At 39.1% G+C, this 13,517-nt stretch overlaps 1 protein-coding gene across 1 annotated transcript in view; it reads left to right on the forward strand.

Annotated features, from left to right (window-relative positions):
• LOC122800419 overlaps nt 1-11,641 on the forward strand; it is a 325,449-nt gene extending 313,808 nt beyond the window's left edge. The window contains exon 11 of the mRNA XM_044069866.1: nt 7,001-11,641. Within this exon, the coding sequence (XP_043925801.1) occupies nt 7,001-7,221 (221 nt within the window). The 3' untranslated portion in view covers nt 7,222-11,641. The remainder of the gene's footprint in view (nt 1-7,000) is intronic.
• The last annotated feature ends 1,876 nt before the right edge of the window (nt 11,642-13,517 follow it).

Raw genomic sequence — 13,517 nt, forward strand, 5'->3', positions numbered from 1 at the left:
AGACAATTATCCCTTAACCCTGCACCTTGTGTTTGTAAGGCAAACACCTTAACCATTAGACCACCCTCCCTACTAGCCTGAATACTTGGAGCAGGCCTTGTGAAGTAGAGAATGACATAATAACAATGAGGGTCTTTTTGTAGCAAACACACAACCGGCACCATCTTTGTTTGTGAAACATACTATAATTAATGAGGTCTCTGTCACTTTATCAAAGGTTCAGTTCCATGAACCATTGCTCATCAACCCTAATACAATGAATGTTCACATCAGCAAACATTCACTTCGACGAACAATGTGCCCAGGTAAAGGAACGAGTTGGCCATCATAAGAATTTGCCTTTTTCCCCACTGTAGTGCGATCTCAGAGTTGGTATCTATAGTTGGGGGGTACCCCCCACATGGGTGAGTTTAAATATTGTGCTTTGTGTGATGGTCAGAATGCTGGGCAACTTGTTACTTTCCCTGAGAAGTCATTCCTCGAAGTGAACGTTTGCTGATGTGAATGTTCACAGTATTAGGTTTGATGAATGAAGGCTTGTGGAAATAAACCTTCGATGAACTGACATAGACCCAATTGATGTATATAATGAAAATGAATATATATGAAATATACACTATTGTTGTGCATGTGGACAGGAGTTCACAAAGAGCTGAAAGCAGACCTATCACTGATTTCAGAGACAGACATCATGGAGACTGTGTGTGGGTGTGTGGGGGGGGGGTCATACAAACTAAGGACCAGCACATTTTATTGGTAATGGTCTCCTTGATATGTCAAATACTTAAAATAAGACTTTTGTTCTGCATCAGTGTCTAAAAAAACATGCTCAAACCATACAGAGGCAGGCCTCACACAGCTAGTAATGGAACCTAATCAGCAAAAGGATAGATTTGAGCTAATGTCATAGGGAGACGGAGACAAGAAGGGAGAAATTACACCAGATCTGCATATGGACAGCCATTCAAAAGCAGAGTTAAATGCTGTCAACTTCATTATAGAGTTAAACAAATCAAAAATGGGGTTTTTAAATTCTACATGTGACAGTCTGAAAACTAAGACTTCTTCAGAAGAGCTCTCATAAGCAGTTATGAAAGTAATGTTGGAGATGTGATATTGCATTACTTATTGATGGAACCAGAAATAGGCAATTTTGCCGATATCTGCCATGCAATCTTCTGAGCCATTGTCACCATGTAACTTCCCCTCTCTTGCCTTCTCTTCTAATCTACCTTGCATCCTACCCATCCTTGAAGGCATCTGTGGTGTCCACAGTTTTCTATGGTAACATCTTCCACCTATTTACTACTCTATCTCAAAAAAGTACTGTCTAATGCCTCAAATAAAATTTATGTTTCCAGTTTGACAGTTGTGCCCTTTTTTCATTCAGTCTTTTTCTTTAGGTTTATTCTTTTATTATCTTATATATTTATTGTAAATCACCTTCACTCTGTCCCTTCCTTGCTACCCTGGTAGCTTTTGTCTGGACTTTCTTATCCAGTCTGATTTCCTTCTAAAGATATATCCAGCATTTCACAAAGTTACATCCCAGCCATCTTTGTGAGGAGCTTTCCCAGTTCCCCTGATATGTTTCTTCAGGGGTCTATATCACTTTGACAAATGGCTATTCAGGGAATAGCCATTCGTCAATCACCTATTCAGTGAAACCACTCTTCATCTAACAGCAAATTTTAAGTAGGGCAAGCAAGTGGGTTGGCCAGCCGAGCAACCGCAAAAAAAAAAAAAAAATACTGCCAAGGTGGGGGGGGGGGCTATGTCCCCCACACCTCTATACCTAAATATACCAACTCTGAGATTGCACTACAGTGGGGAAAAGGGCAAATTCTAGACAGTGGCCAACAGCTGGTCTGCTCTAGTTAAAATTCACCATTCAATGAAGAGTGGATTCGCTAAGTAGGTGTTTGATGAATGGTGATTCACTGAATAGCCATTCAGGGAAATAATATAGACCCTTTTTTCAATTACTATCATTCTGCCATTTGGTGTTTCATCTGGGGTTGGTGCACTCCCAGATGTTCTGTTTTATAGGTCATTTGGTGTTTTTCTGACCAAACTGTTATACTTCTTCTCCCTCTCCATCCTCCACTCTCCCAACTATGTTACCATCATTTGGAAAAACATTGATTGTCACCTTTAAGAAGATTAATGTAAAAGAGAACCAAGAAATCTACCTTTCAAAAAATGCTATTTCTTAGAATGTAAAGCTCCAAATCTCAACAGCCGATATTCATCAGCCCCCATTGTTTACATTACTATACTGTCCTGTGGGGTAGCAGTCCTATGAGCAGGATTTTCACTTTTGCATGGTGTTTCTCTTTTTATCATGGTTTTGTGACCATGAAGTTACTCTACATAAGTAAAAGGGTGTGAGAGGTAAAGCCGCTTATATTGGAGGTTGCAAAAGGGCTTACCCCCACAAAAAATACTTTAAGTGTTTTCACCTACAGTTTTTGTGGTTATATTATTCAAAATGTTTGCTTTTTCAGTTTGCTGTTGGCAGATTATTTGCCAACTACACGAATGGGGTCAAAAAAAGTTCATTAAGAATTTCTGCCTTTTCAACATCATCACTGTATTCCCTGCACTATTTTTTTATATATGAAATTATTTTTCACTTTCCTTTACTCCTCTTTGTATGTAAAAAGGACATCTACTCTTTCTACACCATTTCTCTTTCCATCTTTTCCTTGGCCCTTCTTACCTCCTATGATGTTCCCCCCAGATTTCCTTGAAGGCCTGTCTGCATGCTTCCTCTTTTCCTTTCAGTTCCTGGAATGTCCTTTCCGTTTTTCCTGACTACCTCTTTTAGTTCCTTCTACACCCACACAAGTCTCTGACTTGTCTTTTTTTTTGCTGTTTCTGCCCAGTCCATGTTCATGGTTGCCTGTAAATGTTGCTTATTCATAACCCACAAGCTATTTGTTTCCTTTATTCTCCATTCTCCATTGTCTGCGTCAACATTTCTCCCGGCCTGCTGAGCCTTCCTACAATGTCATATATTGATTTTGTTCATCTTTTTTCCTTGATCTTCCCATGTTGTAAAGTACAGAGAGGCACGGTGAGTTGCTCCTCCATCCTTCATATATATTATTTATGTAATGCTTCTTTCCTTATGTACGTCAATAGTGTCTGGGTAAATCCCAAGTGGAGTAGTACTTTAAGCAAGATTTCTCTCCTGCCTGTCCTTCATCCTCAATAAACTCACAGTTAATGTCTTGTTTCATACAGAATGGCACTCCTTACACCACCTTACCCCTTCTGCCCTGTTGGGGACCTCTGTGTCCTGGGCCCTTTCTTTTCTTTGGCCATGTGCTACACTTTGCACATCTCCCGACTCCGACACTAGCTTCTGACGTCATGCAACATAACCCTTTACCCCTCTTGCATACTCTGCTGTCAGTATCCTCAAACATTTCTCCTCTCAATGTACACCTACATCTGTCTACTCACTTTCCTGTGCCTTTGACCTTTCTACTGCTTGTCCTTTCCTTCTCTGTTTGATTGGTGCATTAAAACTGCCGTTGCAGAGACAATGAAAGTATGAAAGTCAAAAATACGGAAAAATGCACTGCAGCTCTCAAAACGTTGTATCAAAGATTGTGGAAAAACATATGTCATACATACCAGAAGCTGAAAGACAAAGTATAGTTTCAAGTTAAAACAAAAATGAAAGTAGAAAAAAACAGTCTGAAAAATAAAATGTACAAAACTGGGGAAAAAAAGACTTCAAATATGAACAGAAGGAAAACTTGTTCAAATGAGCAATTAACAGAAAAATGACTGCCACTGAGGGAAAAATAAAATGGAAGGAATGGGCACAAAGTGTTAGGTAAAAGGCAGGGCAGCTAACTGGGTAACCCTTCGTGAAGGAAGGAAACAAATACTGTCTATTAAATTCAGAAGGTAAAGTCAGTAATCCAATTCTTTCACATACGAAGGTCTGAATGAGCTCCAGAAACTGAAGACGGAAAAGGCAATGGGGTTTAGTAGGATTTATCCCAGAATCTTTGAGAGAGTAGAAATGTTGAAGACAATGATAGAACTTAGCCTCTAGGGGACAGACAAAAGACATGCATTATGAGAAGTAGAATGTGGTGAAAAAATACTGTTTAAGGAGATTCTGTAGTTTCTTTGTCAAGTTGTTTGAGAAGATAGGTTGGTGAAGTAGCCCTTAATGCCACCAAGTTATCATAGGTTAGTACCAAGCTAACTGCCCTTGGGAGCCGTTTTAAGCTTAGTCAATTATCCCTTGTGAGACTCAAACCCTGCACCTTGTGCTTGCAAGGCAAACACCTTAACTGTTAGGCCACTCTCCTTAACCTGCTTCTGTGCTGTTAATGTGACAAAAGGCAGCAAGGTGTGAAGAAAGCTGCTTCTGCTGATGCTTCCTTGCAGAGATAATATGTAAGAAACAGGATTATCTGAGATGTTGTCTTTTGGGAGCTAGCATGAGATGTGATTTGGCAAGAATATCAGAGTTCTTACGGAAATATCAGGATAAGTTGTTAATTGACTACCATCCATGTGTCATGGTGATCATCAGATCATCAACTTCAGTTCTGAAGACTTCACATCATCTGTCTGATGTTGGGTTAGCACTAGAAATGTAGTCCCCAGTGTCTGTTGTAATGTGCCTCTCCAGGCATGTGGTTACATGTAAAGGAGGACAGAACTCCAGTAGTGCTGGCTAGCAGACTAGAAAATGCACCACGATGTGGAGCAACCCACACGCCAGTGTACAGATTTTCAACCTGAAATTCTGGGATACCTTCATTATGCTGTACACAAGTGGCCCTCTTCCACTTTACTCATTGTATTATTTATTTACCAGGTGAGTGGGCTGGCTACATTGGCCCTTTTCAGCCATTTCCCAGAGTCACTGAGTATGTAACATACACATATAGAGAATATAATTTATCATACAGAAATAAGGTGAGTGGCTGTACAGATGTTATACATTGTACAAGGCAATGGTTTTCACTTACATACATACATGCCAAGGGTATATCCATGTATACTCTCTGTACTCTATTGAGTACATTTATTTTCAGAGCATCATATCAGTGTAGCTTTTTTAGTCATATTATGTCTACACCTGTCTGAATGAATGCCTCCAACAACAGGCGCAATATTGCCAATCTAAAAACAATATTTTTAGTAGTTTTAGGAGGGCAGCTGAAAATGTTACTTGCATTTATTAAGCATTTGGGGGGCGTTTTCAGATATGTGTCCATTTTTAAGTGATAGTTTCCAAGGCGGGGGGGGGGCTAGCACTAAGAGTTTGTGAGTACAAAATAGAATTTGTTTGCTACACCCGATAACATGCATATATTTGGGCAGGCGTGCTGTGATTGGTCATTGCCCATACCTGCAGAACAGTTCTGTATTCTTTGACTGGGATTTCTCTGCTTGGAATGAGTAGTGACGTTCCTCCAATAAGAACTGCTCACCAGGACCATTTTCCCATCCCCCTCACCATTACAAGTTCACCAGACGATGTAATCTTACAGAGCTCTCACTAGTGTGTCATGTGTGTGCAAAAAATAGATTAGCTCATGAAACTGGGGAGGGGGGTAATTATTTCTCACTTTTTTATTTTTATTTATTTATTTATTTTAAATAAATAAAAAACTGGGGGGTGTAATTATGTTTCACTTAGTAGATATGAGATATGGATATCTTCTTGATAAATATATATATATATATATATATATATAAAAGGGGTGAAGCTATGCATTGTAAAGTACTAGAAAGCTTCAGAAACTGGGAGCTGTTAAAACTTATAGCATGATAATGCAGGATTAAATCAAAAATATCAGGCAGATACTCAAACAATGGCTTGCATTGTGGCAGAAGTAGTTACGCACAAACGACTGTTCACGTTATCATTGTATACATGTTCTGGTGCAATATGCAGTAACTAGTATAGAAAACATTTTATTTCAATTGTATGACTAAGAACAAACTTAGAAACATCTAAACCATGGTAGTTTTTCTTTTTTGTAGCTGTGATGGCAGAATCCTTAACATCATGCCTTCCAGTATAGATAATCCTAAACCGTAGACTTACATTGTATCGATTCATTTGTTTTCTTCATTTATTTATTTATTTGTGTTCATTTTGTTATTTCTATTTCTTGACTGGGATAGTCTGACTGAGCTGAAACCCATTTCCAGAGGAGGCCTAGGGAGAAATGCTCTTAATAGATGCAACTATACAGCAAACAACACTGCAAAAATAGAACAGCTCGTAATAATGCACCAAGTTTAAAAACATACACCTGAAGTACAACAGTGGAAGAAATGTGTAAATACTGTGTATCATAAGTAATAGTACTCTGTTAAACTACAGAGACAAAGCTTTTCAAGTATAAAGAAAATAAATGAAAAAGAAAAAAAATCAACTGCATAAAAGTGTTTTCCTAAATGACAAATTACTGCATATAATACAAATTAAGTGTAGATTTATAAACGACAGCGCCTACCCTGTAGACTGTATGGCCCTAAGCACAGTGCACTGTCTACTGTCTGATCATTTCTTGTTTCGCATTTGATTGTAGACTGTATGGCCCTAAGCACAGTGCACTGTCTACTGTTTGATCATTTCTTGTTTCGCATTTGATTGTAGACTGTATGGCCCTAAGCACAGTGCACTGTCTACTGTTTGATCATTTCTTGTTTCGCATTTGATTGTTCATAGGTTCATAGGTTCATAGATTAGTACTAGGCTAACTGCCCTTGCGCCATTTTTTCAGCAGCCCCCAATATCCCCCTGTGAGATTCAAACCCTGTTAGTTTGTATTTGTGCAGCTTAACCATTATTAACCCCTCCCAACCCTGTAGACTGTATGGCCCTAAGCACAGTGCACTGTCTACTGTCTGATCATTTCTTGTTTCGCATTTGATTGTAGACTGTATGGACCTAAGCACAGTGTACTGTCTGCTGTCTGATTGTTTCTTGTTTCACATTTGATTACAGAAATAACTGACGCCACTTCTACTCTTGGTGCGGGCACGCTCGGTCTGAGCGCCCGATACGGACCACAGTTCACACTGCAACACGTGCCTGACTACCGCCAGAATGTTTACATCCCAGGAAGCACTGCCACTTTGAATAACAGCTCAGGCAAAAAAGACGGAAAGGGTGCCACATCATCCGGTGGACATAAACGAAAATCTGGGAAAAAAGACAAGAAATAGAGAGAGAATATATGAAAATAATGTGGATCTACACTGTACTGCAATCAAGTCTCCCTGAAGTCAGTTCATGTACAGATTGATGATAAAGAAGTTGTTATTCATAAAACATTCAGACAGTCAGAACTAATTAAATATAATTTTGTACCATTAGTTTCTGTTGAGAAAAATGTACAAAATCTGTACCCTCTTGTAATGGGCAACATGTTCAGTTCTTGGTAGTTTCTGTATTAACTTTTAACTGTGTAATATAAGCCAGAAATACTTTTCCCTTTTCATTATCATTGTTAAGTTTCTTTTAAAAAGAAGGTTAAGGGAGACTTTGTCTCACAAAGTATGTATGTTGGTAGAATAGTGTTCTATTAGCAAGTTCACCAGACAGTGTCATCTTACAGAGCTCTCACTAGTGTGCCCTGTGTGTGCAAAAAATAGATTAGCTCGTGAAACTGGGGGGTTGTAATTATTTCTCACTTCTCACTTAATAAGTGAGATATGAAGATATTCTTGCATGAGTATATATATAAAAGGGTGAAGCTATGCATTGTAAAGCACTAGAAAGCTTCAGAAACTGGGAGCTGTTAAAACTTATAGCATGAAAACGCAACAAGCAATGCCATATGACTGTGGCAAAAATGTATATACACTTTCTTCTTTTGATATGTAGAGAAATGGAAAATAATATTCTAGGGGAAAATGCTGCAAATTCTGCTTAAAATGTTTCATAACACTTAATTTTTTTTCTCCGAAAACAAAAGTGCAAATGCTTTAATTGTCCCACTGCAATAGGTAGGAGTGTTGACTGCCATTAAAAAGGGACAGTGTGTGTGTTGCTGGGTTTAGAATCCTTGGCATCAGTGCCATTAATTTGTTTTCTCTTTAAATAAAAAAGTCAGATGCTGTATATTTTCTGCACATAAAGATGCATGCACTATAACCCACATCACACTTTCTACTTGAAAAAAAAAATCACTAACACTAAGCCATTCACTGCATGCATGGCTCATAGCATGAAGAAATGTTGTACTCCTGTAGAATGTCTGGGCTAATCACCCTGCCACAGGTCAGATAATGACATTTACAAGGGGAAGGGTGAAAAGTTGTGCTGGAAAACAAAAAGTATGTTGTATAGTTTTGTAATATTGGATACTTTGAAATTTGCAAAAGAATGTTAATGTGGGGGACTCCAAATCATGAGGGCCACAAATCGTTACAGATGGAGTACTGGATTATTGTTGTTATGCAGAAATGGTCTTTCGTTTTGATGGTCAATCTGCAGAAGTCAGTGTATGAGTCTTGGATGAAAAATTTGTGAGCAGACCTTATATGTATGGCAAAAAATGGAAAGCAGGTGTCTAATACAGTTTAGAGTGTAATTGCATTTGATCAGACTAATGCAGTCTGACACAAAGCAGTGCTTTATATATGTTACATTTACCTGTGCATGAGGTTGCTGATTTTCATAGCAAATATTAGGAAGGAAAAATTCAGTAGTCAACAGAAGTCAGGGAGTCAGGTGTACTATAGTATTCACAGGGAGTAAACCAGTCTTAATGCATAGAATGAAAATAAAGTGGGTAGCAAATATTGGGTGAAAAAGCTGACGGAACCATATGCTAGCATACAATTAGTATTTGGTATGAATCAGATACAAGCCAGTAGATGTTAAGGCATTCCTATTGAAATTATAAGTGAATTTTGTATGTTTTATGATCCTGTGGAATTGTATAAATGCAGGCATAGTGTGCCGCGGACACACTTCAGATCTTAGAGACCCTTTCTGAGAAAGTCTCACTACCACGGTCAAACACTATTGCTGTATAACACAAAAGAGGTGGAAAGCAAAATGAAGGCCTGAACCCTGGTGTCCTGTAGCATATGGAAAGAATGAGGCCAGGAGAGAGAGAGCAAAAGTAGTGCAGTAATTCAGAATTAACAGGGTAAGTGAGGAGGTCTGCATCATAGCTGCCAGAATAGTGGGAAGCCAAACAGTTTTGTGCAGTGTACCACAGCGATATTCCTCTGGTAGGTAATTGTAGTTCATAGCTACTTATTTTATTTAAGAGAGTTTGTTTTTTGTGCTGCTAATTATGTGAATAGTTACAGAAGGTAATATTCTAGTCTTGGAATGAGGTTACCTTTGCTGTTTGTAGTGCTAACCTATTTGGTGATCATTAATGCTGATTATTGAGTTGGGTGTTTTGAATTATTTTAGTCTAGAAGAGACTAATGTGTTCTGAGAGGGCAAGAAAAGGATCCTACAAACAGCCAAGGTATCTAAAGAGAGAGAGAGAGTGCATCTACCTTCACAGTGGTAGATTTGTTTTATATCTCAGGTGAGAAAAACAATAACAGTTGAAGCAGAAGTAACAACAGTGCTGAGTCTTGGTTGTGGTTTGAATCTTGATTGTGATGTGAATATCACCACCTTAGTTTTGGAAAATCTGCCCAAAAGAAGTCTGTTGGTTGGCAGAAGGGGTTAAGGCTGTGAACTGCAGATCCTGTGGTACAGGGTTTGATTCCCTCAGTCCTCATTTGCCTGTTTTGTGACCTTGTGCAAGTCATTTAACCAGATCTTTTACCAGGGTCACCTCTGAAAAGGGACTGTGTGGCCACTGGGCCTACCTGGTTAACAAATGGGTATTATTATTATTAAATATATTTCTGAACCATATGTATGTAGTAGCCAAGTGTAGGTAAGGTTACTGCTTAGCTGGACACTGAAGTGGTTTGATATAACAAAAATTATGCCATCTGCAAATAGATAAGCCTCTGGGAGAGGCTGTCACTTGTGAAGGAGTTTATAAAAATGGTAGAGCATAATGGCCCCGAGACTGTCCATTACTGGACCCTTCTAAGAACTGCTGTTGGCCAGAGAACAATGGACAGATGCTTTTGGCCTTTAAGTCCTTGAGTGATGGTAACAGGATAGCCATTTTATCACAGACAGAAGCCAAGTCCATAGTCTATCCTGCCGCAAGGAGGGAATGGGAGATAAAGTAAAAATGATTTTGAAATATCAGTAAACATGCTTACAAAGAGGGTGCCTCCATTTGCATTATGGTGAATGATGATAGTAAGGGAGAAAAGAGCTGTGATGGTACTCAACCCATACTGAAGTCCATGTGACTCATGACATCAAAGGTCGTGATCCTTGAGCTGGTTGTTGATTAGAGGAAGCAGCTGTGTCTCTACCTTGGTGAGGAAGGGAGAGACGTGAGACAGCACTGTGAGGTTCTTGATCCACCTTTAAGAAATGGCAAACTTTGAGCTTTCAACAGTGAGGAGAAGTTAGTATGGAACACTTAAGGTCCTGTAATGTTTACTGGTTCGGTGTGTTCAGTGTCTACTGGTCCAGTGAGTTCAACAGTGCCTTAATACAATGCTGAACATGTGACCACCAAATTAAAACAGTGGGCTTTCCATATTGTTCAGCGTTTTTTAACCAAATCCCTACATGGCAAAGACAAATATTCCTTCCATTAATTCATCTACATATTCCAGGAGACTTGGAGTTTGTTATGCTTTAAAAATCACCCAAGGTACACTTTTACTCTGTCCCATACTAAAAGCCAGAATTTAAGCTCATGTAGAGCATCTTTTTCTGTTGCTAACACTGTACTTCTGGCATTAATTCAACATATTGTCAGCACATCGGTTCAGGGAATGGTCCATAATAATATCCCAAGTCATAAAAGAAACCTGCAGAAGGGTCATTTCATATTTGTGATTAACAACAGTAAGAAATGGCCTGATATTTAACATTTCAATAATTACCAGGATATGAAAAGTAAGTCAGAGTGTGATCTTACTGCGAATGGCATATTACCAAGTTTCATTCCAAGGTATCAGAAACTGAAATAAAATATTGCAAATCAGGTGTAACCAGGTGTGTCCATCAACATCTCCCCTCATATTATTCACAATGCTTCCCTTCTTCCAAATACAACTCAAGTTGACCTGTGTATCACCCAGGAGGGCACTAGTGCGGATTGCCACTCAAGTGTCTTGCAGGTGGCTATCAGACCACCAGAGCCATAGTTCACAGCAGTGGTGTGGCGTACTAATTACACAAACTCACACAAATGTGGATTAAAGTGAGTTGATAACGCTGCATTTATTTTTAAAAATAAAAATAAAAAGTAGAGTAGAAATGTGTTCCAGTGCTGTGCTAATTTTATTACCGAACCAATTTGTGAACTTCAGTATTTCTATATACAAGTATCTGTTTATATGTGCTTTGTGATTTTTTTTTTGTCTGTGTGATGTCTGTCTTGTAAATGTGTCTGTCTCTATATGAACTATAACCATTTCCTTCCTTTTAATTATAAGGACCAATGTTGTTGTGCTAAATGCTGGTTTTATACTCTAATATTTATATTACCATTTTCTTTATAAAAATTTCAATAAAACATTTTCTTCTCAACTTGCTTGCTGGAAAGTTCTTTCACTTGAGTGCTTCTAACATACTGGGAACTGAGGAACATCCCTTGGTTGTCACATTTTATTTTCAGAGAAATATGCAGGTGTACATTTCAAAACATTAAAGCAGTGTACAACGTGAATAAATTAAATAATGTTGCAACAAATCAGTGAATTTGTTTTGTCATGTAAATACCACCATTGAGGATATAGCTAATTGTTTATGTTTGATACTCAGCATTTCATAGTATGGGACTTTATAACAAAGTAAAAAAATAATTTTCTAGGACTGGTAATACTTCCCACTCCATTGGTTTATTTCCCCTTTGTGTGTAGTTTCTGAAGAAGTGTATTTTCTTTAGGAGTTTGAGTACTTTCCAGTTGAATTTCTGCTGGGCTGTTTTCTGTGCAGACTTAGCATGTTTTCTTCATGTACACCAGTGTGTTTGTTGGTGTACACTGCATCATTCCAAAGACAGGTGACAGGCGGAGTACAGAGTGTATGAATGTCTATACCATAGGCGGATTGGTGTCACATCCAGGACTGACTTTCTGCTGTCTGTCAATTTATTGTCACGATCCAACTTCAGTTTCACATTTATTAAAGTGCTTTTATGAAAAACACAGTTTTTACAAGTGAAATCAATGAATAACAATGTAGAAACCTAAAAATAGATTAAAACAATTAGTAGACAGATTCATTATATAGACATTGGTTCCAGTTCCTTACAACCCTGACATAGAAAAGTAGGTCATCAAAATTAATTAATGAAAAATAAATGACTCAATGAACAACACTGTAGTATTCTATCCTACCCAATGAGCCTAAACTATCAATGTTCTTCATGTTTCACTGTTGCAGTCATCACCTGTGGTTTATCCCTTCTGTGGTAGCCCTCAGCCAGCCCGAATACCAGAGTCAATGTTTTTCTGCATCAGCTGCTGTCGCATGCTGCCTGACGTCAGGTCATCAGTGCTATAAAGGAGAGCAACCGACACCATTACATCAGTCTTTTTTGCCATGGAGCCCATAGCAGAAGTAGTTCGCAAATGTGCCAGCCGGTCGCTACCAGAGTTTTGATTTACAGCTGAAAACATCTAAAGCTAAGTACCCCGGTGGATATCCTTTTTTTCTTGCAATAACTGATGTCTGAAAAAGTTAATAATTGTTTTGCCTGTGGAAAGCAAATACCACACCGAGACTTCCACTCTTACTGCACCACTTGTTTAGGCCCAGATCACGATGTCCCCCGTTGCCGGTTCTGTGCCCTCTTTTATGCGAGAACCATTTGTCGTAGAGCTCTTATTGTAGCCAGGGATTTTGTTGTTCTGTCTTCGCATTCTGAAATGGCATCAGTCAGACAACCTTCTGTAGACATTCTGAAGAAACATAAGGATAAAGATACAGACCACACAAGGCCAACCCTTCCGACGACGCTACCACTAAGCAGGTCATCAGTTCTCCAGAATTCAGTGAGGTGCTTTCGCAGCCCCTGATGCCTGATTTGATACCTTCGCAGGCCTCTACTGAGACCCTTTCAGAGTCCGGTATGCCGCAGAAATCTTCGTCTTCTGAGCCTTTGGTTGTCTCTGCCTTGGTTGGGTCTGGAGCCATGACGCAGGCATCAGCTTCTGAGGAGACCTTTCGCACTACCGATTTCAGACAAAAAACAATGTCTTCTCTTCCAACTACCGTTCCTCTCAGACCGATGGATTCACTTAGGCCTAGAGGCAAGGCCATTCCCAGGAAAACTTCCTCTAGCCACCATGCCCTGGATCAACTAATCCATAGTCCCAACAGGGGCTCCAATATCCTAGACCTGGTCATTATCAGTATGGGAAATCGATGCTCCCCATCTATGTTCACCCCCTCGTTGGTC

Source organism: Protopterus annectens, chromosome 4.part0 (assembly GCF_019279795.1).
Source record: "Protopterus annectens isolate FY-2018-M chromosome 4.part0, PAN1.0, whole genome shotgun sequence".
NCBI lineage: Eukaryota > Metazoa > Chordata > Ceratodontiformes > Protopteridae > Protopterus > Protopterus annectens.